Source organism: Zonotrichia albicollis, chromosome 2, assembly GCF_047830755.1.
Source record: "Zonotrichia albicollis isolate bZonAlb1 chromosome 2, bZonAlb1.hap1, whole genome shotgun sequence".
NCBI classification, from domain to species: domain Eukaryota; kingdom Metazoa; phylum Chordata; class Aves; order Passeriformes; family Passerellidae; genus Zonotrichia; species Zonotrichia albicollis.
Window position 1 is genome coordinate 61,658,825 of NC_133820.1, and position 21,331 is coordinate 61,680,155.

The following is a 21,331-nucleotide window of genomic DNA, read 5'->3' on the forward strand; positions in this document are numbered from 1 at the left end:
TAAAACCTTTTCGATAGCATGGGCCTTTTTTGTATTGTGAAGATTATAAATTTATATTGGAAGTGAAACCCATTCCTGTGCCATCCCTTTGTGGGTGAAAAAACCGACAGCATAAGACACCTTTCAGATCATTCACATATATTTTCCTTCTATAGTAAAGACCTCTAAGTCTTTTTTATGGGTACAGAAATATGGAGAGTCACATTGTGTACTGGCGGTCACAGCTCAATGAGCCATCTAAATGCCTAAGAACACAAATACGTGTTTTCATGGCAAAGGAATGCTTCAATAAACAGTAAGCTAATTTTTCAGTCTTTTGATACTAGCTATCCAAAGTCATTTGGGATTTTCTGATATGTGCTTTTGTTCTCTAAGCAGTGAGCTATAGCCACAAATTAACTTCATTTCAAACCACAGCTTGGATCTGATTCTGAGATTAATTTGGAAAAGACAAAATGTACCCATTGGTAACAATGAATATTTTTAGCTACTTCAGAATCATGTCATAATTTTTAGATGTTTCTGTTGCATATCCCAGAAACATAAGAAGGGAAATAATTTGGTCAGAAGAGTAAACTTGTATTCTCTGTGTTATTCAGGATGATGACAGACCTATGATTGATGTCATGGATCAGTTGAGTTCTTCTATTCTTGAAAGCTTTATTCATGTGGCTGTTTCAGACTCAGTAAGTACTACTTTACTGTTACTGCTTATGTTTGCATAACAAATATTAGACATGAAATACTAAAAATTATACTACTAAAAAAATCAAAGAAATCATAGAGCTTTACTGCTCCAGCCATCTACCCAAGAGCTCCAAGGCTCCACAATGTCCCAGACAATCTGTTCCATGAAAGTAATGATACTATGGATATGGAAGATACTGCATACAGAAAAAAGAACAGTTGAGAAAGTCATATTGCTAGCACCACCTAATGCTAGAGGCAGTCACTGCTGTCATCTGTTTGAGAAGGGAATCAGCTTCAGCCCCCTTGTGTCCTCAGGAAGTGGCCCTGCCTGCACACCTGAGCATAAGCTCCAGAGTAATTCACAGCAGGAGTGAAGCTCTCCTTTTGCTCTCTCAGGGGTCTGATGTGTCTGACATGCATCAGAGGAAGCAGAGATTGAGCATTTTAAATAAAAAAGTGTCAGTAGAAGAACTGATACATAAGTCGACTGATTTTGTATGCTGTCCTAGAGATTAGTGAAAAGCCCATTTCCAGAGGGCAGGAACAATCAGTTTGGGGCTCTTCTCAGCCTGATTGAGTTTAAAGCAACAAATGATCCTGTCCACATTGAGTGCCCTTTTCAGGGCACTTTTGGATTTGTGGATTTGAGCCACATGTTTTGTACTCAAAAAAGTAACTCCAGCCAACAGCTAAGCCTCACACAACTGCTCACTCACTTCCCCCCAGAGGGATTGGGAAGAGAATCAGAAGGGTGAAAGCTGGAGAACTCCTGGATTGAGATGCAGACAGTTTAACTGGGAAAGCAAAAGCCATGCACACAAGCAAAGCAAAACAAGCAATTAATTCACCCATTCCCATGGGCAGGCAGGTGTTCAGCCACCTCCAGGAGAGCAGGGCCCCATCACATATCGCGGTGTGTCGGGAAGGCAAGTGTCTTCACTCCAAACGTCCCTCTTCCTTCTTCTTTCCCCACTTTATACCCTGAGCATGATGTCATATGGTATGGGATCTCCCTTTGGTCAGGTGGGGTCACCTGTCCTGGCTGTGTCTCCTCCCAGCCTCCCAAGCACCCCCATCATCCTCACCAGCGTGGCAGTACAAGAAGCAGAAAAAGCCTTGGCTCTGTGCAAGTCCTGCTCAGCAACAAGAAAAACATCTCTGTATTATCAACCCTGTGTTCAGCACAAATCAAAACACAGCCCCATACCAGTCACTGTGAAGAAAATAAACTCTACCCCAGCCAAAACCAGCACAGAAGGGGACATTAAACTGGTGGGGAGGTTGGGCCCCTGTGCATCTGGGAACAGAAACTGAGCAAGAAAGAGACATTCTGACTTCATAATACAGGAATTAGGAAATTTGTCTAAAAGAGCAGCACCTGGGTTTGGGTGTTGCAGTTTTTGGAGGCCAAGGTTTGAATTCTGTGCTTTCATTCTGTTCATTAATAATAAAGCAAAGCAAATGTGTTGCCTCTGTGCCTGGTTTCTGAGTAGCACAGCAAGGAGAGTTAATTTATCTTTTCTCTCCACAGACAACAATCCCCTTAACACACAGCGTGGATTTGCAGTGGCTGGTGGAGTGGAATGCTGTCCTAGTGAATAGCCATTATGATGTGAAAAGTCCTTCCCATGTCTGGATTTTTGCACAGTCCGTTAAAGACCCATGGGTTCTCTGCCTATTCAGTTTTCTGAGGCAGGAGAATCTCCCAAAGCACTGTCCTACAGCACTCAGCTATGCTTGGCCATACGCCTTCACGAGGCTACAGCTGATAATGCCTCTTGTGGATCCAAAGTAAGTGATAATCTGAATTTCACTTTCTTTTGTATGGGCTGTGTGATTTTAATGTAAACTCATCCTGCAAGGTGTCACACAGAAATTGGTGCAACACAGGTTTGAGTTTTGTAATTGTAGCTTGTATGGTGGAAAGCTCCCATTTTCTACCTTTGTTTCCTGTGTCTCATGTCATGTTGAATTGCAGCTGATAGATACATAGCATGATTTATTTCCTCTTAAAATGTTTTAAAATATTTTAATTAAGACTTTGGTACTTGTAATTAAGACTGGAAGATTGTTTTAAGAATTATGATTAATTTTTAAATTCTAGTATTCCTGTTAATGCAAAGAAAACAAGCACAGCAAGCAGTGGAGACAACTATGTTACTTTGTGGAGGAACTACCTTTTTCTGTGTTTTGGAGTAGCAAAGCCCAGTATTATGAGCCCAGGACACCTACGTGCTTCAACACCAGAGATCATGGCTACCACTCCTGATGGAACCATGAACTACGATAACAAGGTGATGCAACCTGTTACAAGTAAACTATTCCTTTAGGAGAATTTTAAGCTGCATCTGCATGCAAAACCCTGTCCTGATGAAAGTATTTCAGTTAGGGAATGTTTTGATATATGCAAACTACATAACAAACATATTTAACAACTAAAACATCTGTATGATATGATGTGTTGATAAATATTTGGCAAGAGTCATGGTGTTTTCAATATATTGCCTTTTTTTTGTTTGCATTCTGGGTGATGTGCATTCAAAATATAGAAGGTCTGAACACGTGTTTTGAAGTTAACTTTTGTTTGTCATCTCCTTTCTTTCTTTGTAGAGCACTCCAATTCATAAATTTAAACCACCAGGAAATAAATCAGATTTCAAATGCAAATTGTATTCCTGTTGGATATATGCCTGTCAGAAGCAATAATATATAAAATACACTTCCAAGAGGAGCAGTAGCTCCACAAATGTAATTACTAGAATATTTTAATGAAGCAACAAATAAAGTAAATTGCGATAATCTGTACTAAAGCAAAGAGATTTCCCAGATGTATTTACTTGTTAGGTATTATTGAGATGATTGTCAGGTAGCAGACATCCAGTTAGACTGGTCGATTGATATCTGTAGTTGTAAAATCATTCCAGCATGTTTTAAAAATATGTATTGATTCTCAGGCAATGTTGGTTTGTAAAAAAAATGTGTTTACTTTATATTGATATCCTGAGAAATTCAACAATATTTTAATATATTTTAGGCTATTGGAACTCCATCTGTTGGAGTCTTACTAAAGCAGCTAGTTCCTTTGATGAGACTTGAAAGCATAGAAATAACAGAATCACTTGTATTAGGATTTGGAAGAACAAATTCGCTTGTTTTCAGGTACTTCTCCACTTACCATATTCTCAGTTATTTGCCTATAATACAAGTGTTTTATTTTTGTTGTAACTTAAATAAATATTTAAAATTCTATTTGCACTTTAGAGCTTTATTTTTATATGTTGGATAAAATATTTATGCTTTTCAAAGGACATTAGATTTTTTTAATAAGTATTTATGGTTTTTTAATTTAGGGAATTAGTAGAAGAGCTCCACCCACTAATGAAAGAAGCCCTAGAAAGACGACCAGAGGTAAGTTGCAAAAATCAAATGTACTAGTTTTTTAAATGAAAAATTACTTTTAAAATAGTAATTCTGTCTGTTTGAAATATAAATATATTCTTTTGTACTAACTGGAAAATTAATTCTGTTTCCAACAAGAATTTTATTAATTGTATAATTTTAAATAATTCCATTAAAACCTAGTTTAATTTAAATTCTATCAGTGATCTGAAATGTACAATATAGAATTCCATTCTGAGGAAAAATTTCCCATCCAATATAGAACCTCCTAATACAGGAATTGCATATATTGGAAATTCACTTAAAGTATCTGAAAAAAAAAAAGCTATAACACAGCTGGGCTGCAAGCACATTTTGTAGCATCATTTAGATGTGCTTTTATTTTCAGGGCAGGCAGGGTTACCTATTTCAACTTCATGGAATCACAGAATCACAGCATGGCTGGAAAGGACCAAACCTCCCTGCTCAGGCAGGGTCATCCTGGATCACATGGCACAGGATTCATTCCAAATACGTTCAGTTAACTGACAAATTCCATCAGAGTTTTCATTATAGTGCTCTCTTTAGGTACAAGAGAAAGTAGTGCTGGAAGGGTTCCCAACAGATCTTCCAACCCACACAAGAGAGAATTCTGTGTTCCTAAAGACCTCTGGTGGTAAAATCTGTAGCCTCAGTAAGCAGTTTTGTTGCAGGATGTGTCTGTGCAGCTAAACACAAAAGCCATAGGGAGAGCTTCAGTACTGGACTCGAGTTCTGCTCAGTTTTCCCTCCTTGACTCAGTTTTGGACCATTCCATCTGGCTCCAAGATAGAAATCTGAGATGGCTCATGGACAATTCTTAATAATTCTGTGTCTGGTAAACATCCACAATCATTTCCATTCTGCATTGCTTCACACCTCAATTCTGTTGTGTGGCTTCCATCCCTATGAAGTCGCTGATTTGAAGGTCACTTGTTTTGATACTGGGCAGAAGTGGAGTAATACATCTTAGTGCAGCCAATTGCCTCTGCATTTTGTCTGTGCACAAAGTTGTTTAAGAAAACTTAGACTTGAAAATCCTTTTCTGGAGACATACATGTCCAGTGCACCCTCAGGAAAGGAATTGCAAGAATTCAAGAATTCAGAAGTTTACTGTATGCAGCAAGAGCAAATTTAGCACATGGAATTGTCACTAGAGAAATATGAGAACAGGAGACTGCGATTTTGATTCCTGTATTTTCCCTGATATGAATAAATGGGACACCCTCCTGCAAAGCTGTGCCACCTGGAAACCCAGCAGTGACTGTATGGGCTGTGTGGCTGTAGGGATCATGGCAGGCCTCCATGTCAGCAGGCAGGTGTCCAACACACCAAAAACAACGTCCTTGAACATATGCTGTGACTAGGAGGAGAATTCCCAGCATGGCCAAGAGCTGCAGGGATAAACCAAAATGGACATTACACAAGATCCGCCCTGTGGGTGCTGGCACGGAGCTTTGCCAGATCACCTCTGACACTGCTGCAGGAGGCAGCTGTGTCTGGTAAATACTGTATTAAAACTGCTTTTTTCTCTACATGTGCTTCCTGGAGCCTTAAAGGTGTAACAGGAGAAAAACAGTGCTCAAGTCAAATGGCATAATAACTGGAATAAAACCTGGGTTTTTCCTGGCTGGGAAGCTGCAATTCTGCCAATTCTGGGTCAGAATACCAGACAAAGCATCATTTTGTTCTCCCACACATCTACTGCTGGCCATGGACAGAGCCAGAGTTCTAGAGGAGATAAGCCTTTGATTTTAGTCTTGCTCAGTTTTGAAGAGCAAAATCTGCATTTTCTCTGAGCTTTTCTTGTTTCTTTGAGTGCAACACAGCTTTTTTACCTTCTCATGTGTTTTTTGCTTAGGATTGATGCAGAATACAAACAAGTCAATTTAGCCTTTCAGCAAAGAGCAGGCCTTGTTTCATTCACGTCTTTCCAGGAAAGACAGAAGACAGAAAGGACAGCTTTCTAGAAGACAGAGAGATACAATGAGCCAGTTAACAACCATGCAGTCCTGTTCTGTGGGATGGATGCATTACTGTGGGCAAAACCCCTGCAGTCAACACATCCAGTACTGGGCTGGAGTGGTGTCTGCAGGGAGCTCACTTGAATGTGCGTGATGGTGTGCTGCAGCATTGCCAAGTTCAGGAATGGCTAATCACTAAGGTACCTTCCTTAGGTCTGGATGTACATTCTCTACTATAAATGCCTCCAGCACCCAAACTAGATGACATTAAACTAACATGAATATCCCTGTTACCTGAAGACAGCATGGGTTTTTGCTACAGGAACCCTGAATATTAGTTATTTTTGTCCAGTATTTCATTATTTAATTTCCACATTTTCAATAATTACTAAGACAGTTGTTAATATTTTTTCCAAGAATATTTACAAAGACAAAAAATTGGTCATATTCAGTTCCTTGTTGATGTATAAGCACAATGATATAGTGGAATATCCAAAAGTACTTGGGTTCCTTTGTGAAGAAAATTCTTGAACTGGAATTCTTAAATCTCACTGTGATACTGGCATTTCTAAAGCTAGTCGTTTTTAATGTGTGCACCTATGCATATAAACATTGTTGTTATTTTAAATTCCAAGAACAAGAAACGTCGAGAACGACGAGATCTACTAAGACTGCAGCTACTGCGAATTTTTGAACTCCTTGCTGATGCTGGTGTTATAAGTGACAGGTAGGACTATCACTCTTCATAAATACTGGATTTTTACATGAAACAATTTTCAGTGTTTGCCACACTGAGATTATGTCAGTATGTTCTTTGAAGAATTGTGTGGTCTATCAGATATGGAGAGATTTGCATGCGTTTCTGCAGAAAACTGTAGTGTAACTACTCTGTTATTCTATATTAATGTGCAACTTTCCTTTATGCTAGTACAAATGGAGCCTTAGAAAGAGATACACTAGCCCTTGGAGCCTTGTTCTTAGAGTATGTTGATCTGACTCGCATGCTTTTGGAGGCTGAAAATGATAAAGAAGTTGAGATCCTCAAGGATATGAGAGCACATTTCAGTGCAATGATTGCCAACTTGATACAGTGTGTTCCAGGTATGGAGCTAAATTATGCATTTAATATAAGTATTGGAAAAGTAATTTTTTTCTTTCCTTTTTTTTTGTCTGTGCTTTTTTCCCTGCTTTTGAATTTTCATAAAATGAATGTAAAGTGGAATGTAGAAAAAGAAAATGTTCAGAAGTCTACCAAGATTGAAATAAAAATACCAATAAAGCTTGATGAAGCTTGTAATAGTCATGTCTAAGAATCACCTCTTTAAAAGCCTAGCAAAGAAATTGTCTATGACCTCCAGGGACTCTAGTTTTCTTCTTATTATTTTCTCCCATATGACTTGATTGCCAGACTCTTCATAAACTCAGACAGACCTTAAAAAATACAAGTACAAGCAGACAATGTGCAATATTAAATGCAGTGAAAACATTGCCCAAGGTGTTGAGACATTATCCCATGTTACCTGACTCAACTGTATCACAAAAATTTATCCAGTTGATTTCATGCTTTTTATATATTGCAATATCACTTCAGAAATATAACATAATTACATTAGCAAAAAACAAAAAAAAAAAGCCTCCGCTTTAAAGGCCTGAATGTAATTACTGGAAGATGAGGTCTGCTTTTTTTTTCATTTGCTCAGGTAATTCAGCTGTTCAGAATATATACCACATATTTTTTTATAAACAAAGAGCCACCAATTTTCTTTTATTTATTGCCCCTACCTATTACTGTATTAGAGTGAGACACGTGCATTGTTTAGGCTCACATTTAAGGAATCAGAAAAACCAAGTAAATATTTGCCATGAAAGGAATGCAGGAGGCAGTGAAAAATGCTGATTTTATAATTAGATCCTTAAATGCTATTTTTTTCTATAGTCAGATATACATGTTTGTGTAACTATACATTAATTCAAAACTGAAGTTTCTTAGAAATAAGATGCACCTTACTCACTTGGTTTGATTTTTTTAAGGAGCTTAGATACTTTGGAGTAAGTTTATGCTGAACATATAAAATCTCCTCTCTTTTTGTAGAAATTTGAAAATCCTGTCATCATTGTGCCACATGAATGTGTATTTAATATTAACAAATCACAACTATTTCTATTTCTGTTCACTTAGTTCACCACAGGAGATTTCTCTTCCCTCAGCAGAGCTTGAGGCATCACCTGTTCATCTTATTCAGTCAGTGGGCAGGACCTTTCAGTATTATGTTCACACCACTGGACCGTTACAGTGACAGAAATCACCAGATTACAAGATATCAGTATTGTGCATTAAAGGTACTAAAATTTCACTATACAAAGCAGTAACAGCAGTTTTTTCAGTGAAAATACAAGTTGTTGTGGAGTCTGTTTCCTTTTACTTCAAAGAAATTTGAATTTGCATACTTGGTGCAAATTTGTATGTTCATATGCAAATGTACAGTGGTATCATAGAATATAGCACTGAAGTTAATTTTTTTTTCTTTGTTGACACTTTTCAAGGCTAATTATTTTAAAAAACAGAATGCATTTTGAAATTTTACTTAGCTGTTCATTAATGGGTTAGCAGATTCAGCAAGGAGCTCTTAGGTTCTGAAATTAGGTGTAGTTCAGATGCAGTACCTCAGGATACTGAATCTGTACCAATGTACAACTCAGGAATGCCTCCCACGCTTGCCTGGAGACATGCTCAGCAATAATGTACTTCTGTGGCAAAAAGAGTTGCAACTCCCCTGCATGAGTAAGCTGGGAAAGTAATAGCTTATGTACTTATATAAGCTGCACCACTTGCTGTAAAACAGTTTTAACTTTTGTAGTAACATGCTATTGAAACATCTGAGTGTATTTTAATTGTTTTTGCAGCTTGGTTTTGTGAATACTGGGAAAAATCACAAAAGAGATCTTGAAGATAGTACTCCCCTCAAAGTGCTTTGAGCATGATCTGGAATCCAGTAAAATCTGTAACAAAGTAATAATTGAATTCTACCAGTCAGGCAGCTGTCACCAATTCCACCATAGTTCTCTCCAAACAGAAAGCAAGTGGCAGTCCTGCCACTTGAAAATTGTTGGCCTGGACTGAAATAATTCTGAAAGGTTTATTGTGGTACTGTTTGTGTGACTGAAGTTCCGTGTGCTTCCAGGCCATGTCGGCTGTGCTCTGCTGTGGACCTGTGTTTGATAATGTGGGTCTTTCCCCCGATGGATATCTTTACAAATGGCTGGATAACATTCTGGCTTGTCAAGACTTACGTGTAAGTACTGACCAAAATGCCACACTGATGAGCAGTCTCTCACTGTACTCAGTGAGTGAAGAGTTTGTAAAGTGTTTTCTTTCTTCTTAAAGAATATGAATGGATTAATCTTGCCATTTTCCATTTCTGGGAAGATGGACTTGACTTTGTACGTACATAGTCATAGTTCTGTGTTTGCAGCTGATTCAACTGCCTCTGATTGAGGAGGAGTAGACTGGTGATTTATATCAAGTGGAAAGAGTGAGACAACTCTCACTTTCCCTTTTGGTATCTTGCACTTTGTCCTGCTGTTCTCCCTAAAAGTCTCATACCAGCCCACATAACTCTACTAAGGAAAGGCAAATAGCAGAATGTAAATAAATACATGTGATGCAGCTAGAGGATAGAGGCTGTGGGAATGGTAATTGATTAGGAAAAAATAAGGTTGAACAATTTATAGAAAGAATGAATAGCTGTAGAGAAAATCCTTCAGAAATTACATGGGATTTTGGAATGTTGCTAGGGACAGAGCTATAAAGATATATGCAAGTTATACGCAGTCTCTACAAGCAGTCACTACACTTGGTGACAGAATATTAATAGGCATTGATATTAATGTAGTGCCAGCACTACCCTGTACTGAAAGAGCAAGAAGTCCAAGCCTTAGTTGTGATGTGTTTGTAGCAGCGGTGGTACCAGCATTAAGGGATACACAGTCTGTAGGGAGAGTTGTTAGATTGATTGATGTAGTTGGATTAAACACACATTTTCAGTCTTGTAAAAGGTATTTTTCTTTGTCTGCCTTGTTTCTGTGTTAATCAAAAGAAGGATAAACTTGAAAGCTTGTCGTCTGTGAAATTCACATGAAGAAGGAAATAGTTAACAAGTCAGTTAATTGATATAAAAGGAAGTTGCCCAAGAACACTTACCAAGTATCTTAGATTTTCCAAAAATTCTGCTTTTTTTTTTTTTGTCATTGTGCCAAATTTTGGAAAATTTATTTCATTCGTGTAGTCTTTGCACATACCATTTTTTCAAGTGATGAGTATTGAAGCCTGAGTCACATTCCAACTCTGATGTCCCTAAAATAAATCAATTACAAATGTTCTGATTTCTACTTCCATACTTGAATTTTCCATTTTTGCCCTGTTTTGCCTGTGTCACTCTTGAGAATTTTAGAGAATGAATGTATCTATCATGTTTTGACATTTGTTCAGGTTCACCAGCTTGGCTGTGAAGTTGTAGTCCTGTTGCTAGAGCTGAATCCTGATCAGATCAATCTCTTCAACTGGGCAATAGATCGATGTTACACAGGATCATACCAGCTTGCCTCTGGGTGTTTCAAAGCCATTGCAACTGTGTGTGGAAGCAGGTATTAATTGATTTATTAATCTATACTTTAAAACGTAAAGAAAACTGGAGGTTCTGCTCACTGTGTTGTTAGGAGCTGTTGGTTACACACATATATTCTCAAACAGTTTTTGGGACTGTATCGCTTAATTTTCATAATTCCAAAAACAAAGTGATGTGCTTGGTAGAAGATGTTCTTACTATAGGTGCATTTGAAATCTGGGGAATGTTGATGTTATTTTGCTCAGAAAGATACAAACAAAACTACAACAGTTTTATTTAAATGTAGGTCATAAATCTGTTTTCAAGAGATTTGGCATGGTTTTTAATTTAATTTATAAAAGGAAAAATGTTTTCAATGTCAATAGCTTGAAAGTTATTATTTTGACTTGTCATTATCTTGAAAGTCATGTTCTTTTTCTAAACTGGCTTTCATTTGATTTATTTAGTTCCTTGCCTGTCAACTGGTATCATCATTACTGCTAATGCTGAGCAAGCACAAAGCTACATGAGGAAATTAGTACAAATATTGCTTTTGTATCAGGCCTTCATAAAACTCTATCCCTTTTTTTCATTTTCAAAGACAAAATTTATAGAGAAATTAGATAATTCAACAAGTTGCATTTTATTAAAATAAATGTGAAAATTTACTCTTCAAAAGCATAATTTGGTAAGATGTCTGATCAGCATAGAGAAATACTCAGTAGAGAAATAATTTTGATTTGGAAAATCAAAATAAGTCACAAATTTCATCGTTTTCCTGCAAAACTGTTTTGTTCTTGCAGGAACAACTAGACTAGAGGCTGCATTACATGGAGGTTTTTAGAAATATGAATGGAATTTGGTGTTTGCAAATTCAGTGATGTTAACAAGGTTTTTATTTTAATGAACACAGAAACATTGCCATTTCAGTCAGTAGTTTTTCCTCAAATTGTGTTACGTGTGCCACTGTGACCTAAAAATTATTCTTTTCCATTCTTACAGTAAAAATTGAGAGTATGATCTTTGTGATTTATTTTGAATGGAAAGTCCTCTTTCTAACAAGCTGGGAATTTTTATTAATATTTGAAAGCTGTTAATAGTTTTTCCTCTATCATCTATCAAAATGTATCAGGAAACCACTGCTTAAACTGCCTGTAAAATGAGCAGCAATTGATGGTGTCCATCCAACTTTCTACAAAGCCACTTCCCTTCATTTATTTTCTTTTTGTATTTGTTTTTTAAGCAGTGGAAGGGCAAAGAGCCAGTTACAGAGCTTGGCTTGCAGTCAGTATATGAAATGACCAAGAATGTCCCATGCCACACATGTATCTGCCATATTAAAAAGTCCAAATGGGCTTCCTGCAGCCCATCCAGGAGCACTGTAACTGACATCTAGGGTGATGAATTGATGGTTCACAATTCAATCAATGCATTTACAAATCATCAGGAGAAAACAGAAACCTATTAGTGCAAATCCAAATATTGTGATGTGGGATTTACTCCTCTAACAATGTTCTCATTAAGTTAACACTTTGATATGTTTAACCTTAAAATTGACGTTGACTTTATAGATAGCAGACTTTATGAAGCATTTCTTAGTGTTTACTCTTTGAAAGCAAAAAATTTTCATAGAATTGTCTAATACCTTAGAATGTTCATATCAGAGATAGTGTCCTTTGTCCAAAGGGACTATATTAATTGCATCTTGGCTTAAGAAATTCTTTATCGCTGGAAATTTTCATGCTCCCCATTTTCTTTCATGGGTGTCAGGCTGTCCTGTAAACAGTTTATGCTATAAATTAAAATGAATCAACAGTCATAGACACAGGTATTCCATTTCTCATTGTGAGTAACTCAGTGCATTCCTAAGCATTGGTCCAAGGTAATTATAAATAATCCTTTCTTTCTTCCCATTCACCAGATGGTCCTTTGATCATGCAGTATGTATTCATAAGAGCTCCCTTTCCCATATTCTGATGGTCGAAGAGAAAAAAGAAAGATGACATTCTCTTTAGACCATATTACCGAGTAAATCAGAGTGAATATAATCTGCATTCCTCACCAGCATTCACAAAAATGTTCTGTTTATTCTTCTAGGAACTATCCTTTTGATATTGTGACGCTTTTAAATTTGGTGCTGTTCAAGGCATCTGACACCAACAGAGAGATTTATGAAATTTCCATGCAACTTATGCAGGCATGTATCAGCTAATTTTTTTCCTCCTGCCCTTGGAGACTTTTTTGGTGAACTTCTTATGAAGTACTGTTATTTGTACATTAGTTTTGTTTTGAAAAGAAACAATCAGTTTTGTCTTGGCTATAAAAACTTACAAGAATATTTATGTAAAAATGAATGTTATTGTGTCTTTCATATTTGGAGCATATATTCTGAAACATATAGAGCTTTCTCTGATAGCTAAACTTCAAATGCTGATATTTCCTGATTTAATAAATGTTTATTGTCACATTCCTTCTTTTTTTTCTTTTGTCTTTTATAGATCCTTGAATCAAAGCTTTTTGTTTATTCAAAAAAGGTAGCTGAGCAAAGACCAGGCAGTATCTTGTATGGGACACATGGTCCATTGCCACCTCTTTATAGTGTCTCACTTGCCCTTCTTTCGTATGAACTAGCAAGGATGTATCCTGAACTTACCCTTCCACTTTTTTCAGGTACCCGTATTTGTTTGACTTATTATCTCCTTTACATTTTTACAAATGTCAGACTGCTACCATTTTGAACCACAGTTCTGTTTATAAATTTAGCTTGACCTGTTTTTATTCTGGTTCAGGTCAAATCAGATTGAGGAATCCAATATATATTTCCTAGAGGTATTCACACAAAGTACGGAAACCCTCTTTGGGGACTCTGTGCCACTTATGTGACCTTGGGGTAACTTTGAATTTACAAGTGTCCTGAGTGAGTTAAAATGACATTGGCAAACTCTACTGTGATGGGTTCTCATGGGATTCTTCTTACACGTGGATTTACAAAGATCATCATTGTGAGGATGTATTTCTTCATTTTGTACAAATATGACTTTAACTTTGAGCAAATTGATTGCCTGTGTCCAGTTCTACCAATGATTCAAATTACTCTGAGTGATCTCTACCTTTTGTTATTTGCCGCATCTGCATGTCTCAGCACTTTTTTTTTAATTTTACCAGAAATATATTTTTTTTCAAAATTACTGAAAAAAATGTTAATGCAGGAGCACCAATCAGAATTGAGGCCATTCCTGGGAACAATGATGTTTTGAGACATATCTATCTGGTTTAGTCAATCTTATGTGTTGCTCTAGTTTTTAAATAGCAGAATGCAAATGTCTGTAATCGTGGGAATTTTTACTGGCTCTTAAAATCCCTTTATGTTGTTTTTACTCAGTCTGTAGGGGCTGGAGGGAGGGTAAAGGAACAATACATCACCCTTACATTTCTCAGTGCCCAAGATACGATGACTTATAAATAACTGGTGTAGGGAAATTCTGATGGCTCATTTGTCATTAAGCAAATGCTGTTCATTATCTCTGTTACTCATGTTGCTGTAATGACTGTGTCATTTTAAAAAATCTCAGATATATCAGATATTATAGTCCAAGTGAGACATCATTTCTATACATCTAGAATCATGAGGAGGAGAGAACAGTGTGTGTCTTCACAATTTTTAAAAACCAGGGAGTGAGTTAAAAAAGGAAATGTTTGCTGTACTGATTTTACAGAAGAGTTCTGGTACAGAGAGATAATGTGGTTCACTTTGGCAGGAAGCTGTATTTCTTATCCCAGATTTTCCAAATCCCTTTGCCTTACAGTGCCAGGGTTTTTGGGGTTTTTTTTGTAAACTATATAAAGTGCTGTATGCAAGCATTCCTGAACTGACAGCCAGCTATGAATTTCATAGACATTCCCACAGGAAGTAGGATCCCAATATATGCAAGATGTTTTTTTTTTTGTAAACTCAGTATACTAAGTGCCTTAGTATTTAAAGTATAGCTTAGAAACCTGGAGGCCAGTGAGGCATTTGTAATCTGAAGAACGGTTCTGTATATTCTCCAGAAGCTCTTGGAATTCTAGAGTAACCACCAGTAACTGAATGATCCTTTTTCCTCTTTACTGGCATCCATCTTACTTAATATGCATCATGGCACAGTAACAAGGGTTGACTTTCTGTTTCTAAGCGCAGACTGAGTTAGTTATTTTAGACAGAATATATGACCAATTGCTTGCTATTATGAAAGTAATTCCATGTTTCTCTTCAGGAAATTCAAGAACATGGTTTTTGTGCTTGTAGTGTGCAAAGTAAAAACCATCAGATAGTTTAACAAATGTCAGAAATGTGATTTAAACAGTGCATTTAGGGTTTAGATCATAAATTAATATGCTGTCCTTTACAACTCTTACTGTTTTAGAGGTAAGCCAGCGATTTCCAACAACACATCCAAACGGAAGACAGATCATGCTTACCTATCTGCTACCATGGCTTCATAATATTGAACTGGTAGACAACAGACTGCTCCTCCCTGGCTCGAGCCCTACCACTCCAGAAGATGAACTGAAGGACAAGGAGGGGGAAATAGCAGTCACAAGTGGACTAAAAGGCAATGGCTGGGGCTCGCCTGAGGCCACCTCTCTGGTTCTTAATAATCTCATGTATATGACAGCCAAGGTAAAAAAAAAAAAAGAAACAAATCAAACAAAGAAACTAACCTGTAAAATTTTTGTTTTTTCCCTCCAGTACCAGAAATTTTACACTGGAACAGTCTGTGCAATCAAATAAAACCCGCTTAATTTTAGGAATACTTTCTAAATTTATAGTCCTCAAGAATTTATGTTCTCTTATGATTTAAGTCCTTCTGTGGATCAGAACCTAAATAGTTTTAAATATACTTATTGCTCTGAAATCTGTCAGGTAGCTATTTAAAATACTGTTTTGTAACTTTTTACAGCATTTCACTGGGGGTTTTTTTGCGTGAGAAAATGTTGTAAAAGAACATGCTTTGGTTTGGAAGTCTGCATATTTCAAGGAATGTATGCCTATGATTTTTTGCAGTATGGAGATGAAATTCCTGGACCAGAGATGGAAAATGTCTGGAATGCTTTGGCCAACAATGAAAAATGGAGTAACAACCTTAGGATAACTCTGCAGTTCCTCATTAGTTTGTGTGGTGTTAGCAGTGATACCATCCTTTTACCCTATGTAAGTCTTTGCACTTTGTTTTATTTACTGCTAATTACACAGGTTGTAGTGAAGGAAACGGCTATTACCTGCAGAAAATTAATTTCATTATCAAAACCAAGAAATGCCAACATACTCCCCAACACACTGCAGAAAATGAAATAGCAGGGATAAAAGTGCCAGGAAACTGAAATTTAAAAAAAAGAAATGGAGTAGTTCGAATCTCGGCCTGCAGCAGCAGAGCACACCCCATTGCAACTGAGAGGTGGGTTTCTCTCAAGCAAAGAGAAACCTTGCATGTCTGTGAATGGGTACAGTAACAGAGACTGGCCTTACATTGCTAGAAAATGCTACATCCTTTTCTTTAGCAGACTAAAGCTTTCCATGGGACATCTCAAGAGACAGAAGATAGTTAACCTTTTTAAGCTTACTATATCAGCTTCTGCCTCTGCATGACTGTCATAAATTATCTAACAGTTGCTGCAATGTGCAACTCAAACTGTGCTGGATATTGTTATTATTCAAGTTAAAATAAAATCAGGGCTGTCTGAGAAAAACAGGCTACTTCCATTCCCATGTTCCTTATTGCTCAGTTGCTGAGTGAAACAGAATCTAAATTTAGTGAATTTTCCAGCCAAATTACAATATGGTTTTTTTTAATAGTTAGCCTCTTTCCATTTATTTCCCTGAAATAAAACTGAAATTTATCTAAAAAGCTTCATAAACACACTTCATTTACAGATGCTGAAATAAGAGTTTGCCCAAAGTGTTTATAGTGACTGCTATGCATACTAGAATAAAGAAAATAAAGAAGCCTGTAAAAATCCTCAAAATGTTGTTGTATCATAGGCATCACATTTGTTTCCTTTCATTTGTAGGGTTTACTGCTCTATATTCTCAAATCAATGTATATATATGCCTAGCTAGTCAAAAGTAGAAAAATTTGAAAGTGGAATTGGTGTAAGAAAAAGCTCAATGTTTATATGAGAGGAAAGCAAAGGGGTTGATCTGAAATGAAATCTTTCCCTCAATTGTTACAGAGGCTTTCCATTCAGTGTTGACCATGCTTTCAGCAGGAGGTTAGATGAGGGACTTCCCAGCTTCTTTCCAACCTGCCTCATCCTACAGTCTATGACAGATTTGGGACTAAGGTGGTCTCCATCTATGTTGGCAGAGAGCAAGTGGAAATCACCTGCTAGAGATAAGGCAGAAATTGAGGGCTGTTTTGCCCTCATTTCTGACAGCTTACAAAAGGGACAGGGTAGTTTTCTGAGAGGAAGGAGTAGTAGTCCTGTGCTGACTCCAAATGTAACCTGACTGGAAAAGCCCGATAACCTGATAACCCTGTTACCTCTTGCCCAGGAGCCTCTCGCACACCTTATCCCCCATCCAGATACTTGCCAAGCCAAAGCTTTCAGCACCTACTTTTTCCATAACTGTTGCCATGCCACAGCTCTGAGCAGCTTTTCCTCAAACCTCCTCCATTCAGTGCACTTTTTTATTAAATTCTTTTTTTTTTTTGGCTCAAAGCCTTGGCTTTCTCAGTCCTGTCCTCTTCCAGGACAGTACAGTCCTCTTACTTCACAAAGAGAGCAGTCTGTTCTGACATCTCCAGCTTCATCTGCTCAGCATCTCCTATTTTGCCTGTGGCACTTTTCTGGTCTCCCACTCAGCTTCTCGTGGCTGGTGGCAGCAGCAGCTGACAAGGCTCCCCTGTGTTTTACCACCCAGTTAGTCTGTGTTCTGTAATGTTGAGTTAAAAGTCTGATTCTCAGATTTTGCAAAATCTGAAAAAGTTTTTAGCTTCTGTAGGAAGCCAGACTGTGCTTATGAGTCACTCCTTTGCTGATAGCTTTGTCTGGAGTAGGGAAATACACTGCTCTTATCACATGCATCTGCTCAGTGTTTTGCTAATGCCCTGGAGTTTAGAGATAAGAAATCCTACCTAACTCTGCTAACTACACAAGACTGCTGATACCATAAACATGTGTCTTCCATTATTATGCAGATAACAGATACACGTTTGCAAATAAAGATCATTTGGACAGTTTATCAGCAGGGTTCCAGGTCACCTGGGCTTAAAAGAGCACAGAGCTGCAAAATTGCCAGTTTACCCATCTCCTTTAGGAGCCCCCTGTGCCCCGAGGCAGTCACCAGCTGCTTTGTGCCTTGGCCATCTGTTCTCCCTGTGTGGGTCCAAGCCAAAAGCATGCCTGACTCACATTTTTTAAATATTTTTTATCATCTAAATTAATTGCTTTGTCTCTTACGTTTCCTTTAAGCATTTTTTCCCAGTGCTCCAGTACAAATTGCTGAGCTGCCCATTCTTTCAAATTATGTAGTGAAAGATTTCTTAGAGCATTTATAGTTCAGAAACCTCTTCAGCAAAAACTCGTGTTGGGAATCTGACCCCTGCAGTGGTGAGAGAAACTGAAAATGGCACTGTGAGCCCAACCAGAAATGAGCCTCAGGAAGGAGATGGATTTGTCTCTGGAAAGTCCCTGGGAAATTTTTAGCACAGTAGAGTAAAAGAGACTTTGCATATGTGCATTTTCTCTAAGGAAAAGAAAAATAAAAGGAAAGAGAAGCAGTAAGGAAGTTATTTTAATGGAAGTATTTAAGAGTATAAGAGCAGCAATACTTGGCGAGGTCAAAAGTCTGTTCAGTCTAATATATTAGCTCCCCTATATGAACTTGTTTAGGGACATCTTTAAAAAAGCAGGCAAGCACAGAGAGATATTCTCCATATGGTCTCCTAGCTCCGCCAGTGTATGAATCAAGTGGTTTTGAGCTGGAGGGAGTCTCTGCCTTTAATAGTGATCAAGGTTTTTTCCCTCCAGAACACAGCTGAATTTGGTCTCAGTGTCTCAAGGGTCCTCGTTGCTGCAGTGCAGGTTTGAGATCTCATTAAAAGATTTGTAGAAATTTCCAGAGTGTCTATAAACGATACTCTCAGATTTTTTCAAATCAGGATACATGAAGTTTGTATACATAATTGCTCTGCCTTACTTCCATTGGCTATTACTTTGCTTACAGATGTGAGTAGCAATTCAAAGCCTGGCTTACTCTTTGTGGCCACAGCTAGAGTTTTTTAGATGTGCATGTTACATAGTTATATACATAAACAATTCATTTTGAATGGTAAGCAAAAACTTTGAAGTAATTAAATCATAGAGTCAGTCTGCTGGGGAAATGATCTTGATGTCAAAGTGAGAAGTTTTATTTCTGTATGAACTGTATGTGGTTGTGCTATCTGTCCAGGAACAACACTTGCATTCAAGATAATTTTAGTGGCAGTGTAACACTCATTGATTCCTTTGGAAATTCACTTTGGTCAGAGTTTAACAACTGCTACTTTCTTCAACAGATAAAGAAGGTTGCAATATATCTGTGTCGCAATAACACTATTCAGACAATGGAAGAACTCCTTTTTGAGCTGCAGCAAACCGACCCAGTGAACCCCATCGTCCAACATTGTGATAATCCTCCATTTTACCGTTTTGCTGCAAGTAACAAAGCCTCAGCTGCAGCTTCTGGTATGACCTGAATGTGTTTCCTTTATGCTCTCCCTCTTTTGAGTCTTCATCTCTTTGCAAAAAACAATCTCTTACTTTTGCGTCCCTTCAGACCTGTGTACATAAAGTACAAGTATCAGGGCCTTGTTGCATGTCTCAATTATAGTTCTTTTTCATTCCTAATAATGTGTATGTTTTGTTAACATTTGCTTAATTATCTTAACTATTTTAATAGCATATTACTAATACTTGATGCTGTTCAAAATTCTGCCACTCTTCTGAAAACTCCACTCTCTAGTAGCTGTTTTACTTAGAACAAGAAATCATCACTGATGCAGTGAGTACAGCAGATGTATCAAGCAGAGTTTCCTGAAAACTGAGAGCCTTAAGAGTTTGGCAGTTCTGTTTTGAAACGCCTTTTCCAAGCTGCAGTAGTCAAATATACTTAAGAACCAACCTCCATTTAACCTTGTAAATGTTTTGCCCGATCCTTGAAAAATAATAGACTATGTCTTGAGCATGAGCTTAATGTAAGAAGACCATCATTCTGTTCATCTGCTTCTCAGAGCACGTGAACTTAACACCATCTAGCCATGGAAGCAGGTCCTGTCTGTAGGAGTAACAGTGTTCATTCATTCGTGTGTGCAAGTACCTGCAGGATGGTCACTTGTACTGTAGCTGCTAAAATCCCCTGTGAGTTATAGGCTTTTATTGCTTTGCAGGTGCTGTCTGCTGCATGTAACAGGTGTTCTTATTCACATCTCATTTACAGGAACCACCTCCAGCAGTAACACTGTTGTAGCTGGCCAAGATAGTTTTCCTGATGCAGAGGAGAACAGAGTGGTGAAAGAGAATGATGAAAGGTTTGTGGCTTGGGTTTTTTCCCTCCAAAATATATGTGTTTTCCTAGGCTGAGGGTGAGATGTTAAAAAAGGTCTGCATTGTTCTGTGAGGATCTCTAGTGCTCAGATTGAGCCTAAGTGGCATTATTGCAGATGCATAATCTTTTTCTTAAGCTATTCTCATGTTTCTAGTTCCTGACTCTTGTTTAATGGTAAAGGAAGAACTGTTAAATCTACATTCAGTGAATTGTGCTAAGGAGATCATGGTTTTGTAGGAATTATCCTACTAAAATCTTTATGAAGTCAGATTTGATCACACCATTTGATTTCATGGACAGTGAGTAAATTTTAGTTGGCAGATTTATATCATTGATTTCAAGGTCACCTCCTTTGTCTAGGTGAAATGTTTTATAGGGGACAGCTGTGGAAAATAACTTGCTTATAAATTATGTATTCATTTTAGACTTCTGCTACTTATGGTACATACTGACAAATGACAAATGAGTAAATGCAAAGCCTAAAGGCCATCAGATCCTAGACCACAGACATATAGATTGTTTCTCTCATAGAAAAGCTCTTAGTTTTGCAAGAGAACTTTGGACAATTTATAATAGCATTTGTCAGTTAGTGTATTAGTATTTCATTAGTCACTGATAGTCACCAGTATCACTTCAGTAGTCCAATGCTCCTTCCCTAAGGTTCAGGGCTTAGATGTGCTGAGATAATTATGAGAGTAAACCTTTCTGTACTTCAAAACTTTTTAATTACTTACTCTCTCCCATTACAAACTAGAGTAGCATTTTGTCAGGTTAGGTAGATGTGTCTGCTAATTTAAATGTAAGTAGAAAATGGCACTCAATGTGTTTCAAATTGATAGTAAAACAGATTTGACTCTAAGTGTTGTTTTTTAACATTTGCACTAGAAATGTACTTAAAAGGATAATAAAACCATTTTCTCCTCTGAATTTTTTATTATTCCTTACATGAATGTTTATGGCTGCATAGCTTTAAGATAAATTTTTATTCAGTTGATTTACAGCCAAGTTGAGCAAATGTCTCTTACAGTAGTTCAAGTCAGGATTTCTTATCTTATGTAAGTTTTAAATGTGACTCAAAAAAGTTTTTAGAA

The 21,331-nt window shown here is 37.3% G+C and overlaps 1 protein-coding gene across 9 annotated transcripts in view; it reads left to right on the plus strand.

Annotated features, from left to right (window-relative positions):
* LOC102066586 (protein furry homolog) overlaps window positions 1-21,331 on the plus strand; it is a 223,907-nt gene that overhangs the window by 145,295 nt on the left and 57,281 nt on the right. For all 9 annotated transcript variants that reach the window (XM_074535307.1, XM_074535306.1, XM_074535308.1 and 6 more), the window contains 16 exons: window positions 600-686; window positions 2,222-2,481; window positions 2,795-2,984; window positions 3,725-3,849; window positions 4,041-4,098; window positions 6,707-6,798; window positions 7,000-7,172; window positions 8,251-8,411; window positions 9,254-9,364; window positions 10,561-10,715; window positions 12,773-12,872; window positions 13,174-13,345; window positions 15,079-15,335; window positions 15,720-15,866; window positions 19,213-19,381; window positions 20,133-20,223. In XM_074535307.1, the coding sequence (XP_074391408.1) occupies window positions 600-686; window positions 2,222-2,481; window positions 2,795-2,984; window positions 3,725-3,849; window positions 4,041-4,098; window positions 6,707-6,798; window positions 7,000-7,172; window positions 8,251-8,411; window positions 9,254-9,364; window positions 10,561-10,715; window positions 12,773-12,872; window positions 13,174-13,345; window positions 15,079-15,335; window positions 15,720-15,866; window positions 19,213-19,381; window positions 20,133-20,223 (2,348 nt within the window). The remainder of the gene's footprint in view (window positions 1-599; window positions 687-2,221; window positions 2,482-2,794; window positions 2,985-3,724; window positions 3,850-4,040; window positions 4,099-6,706; window positions 6,799-6,999; window positions 7,173-8,250; window positions 8,412-9,253; window positions 9,365-10,560; window positions 10,716-12,772; window positions 12,873-13,173; window positions 13,346-15,078; window positions 15,336-15,719; window positions 15,867-19,212; window positions 19,382-20,132; window positions 20,224-21,331) is intronic.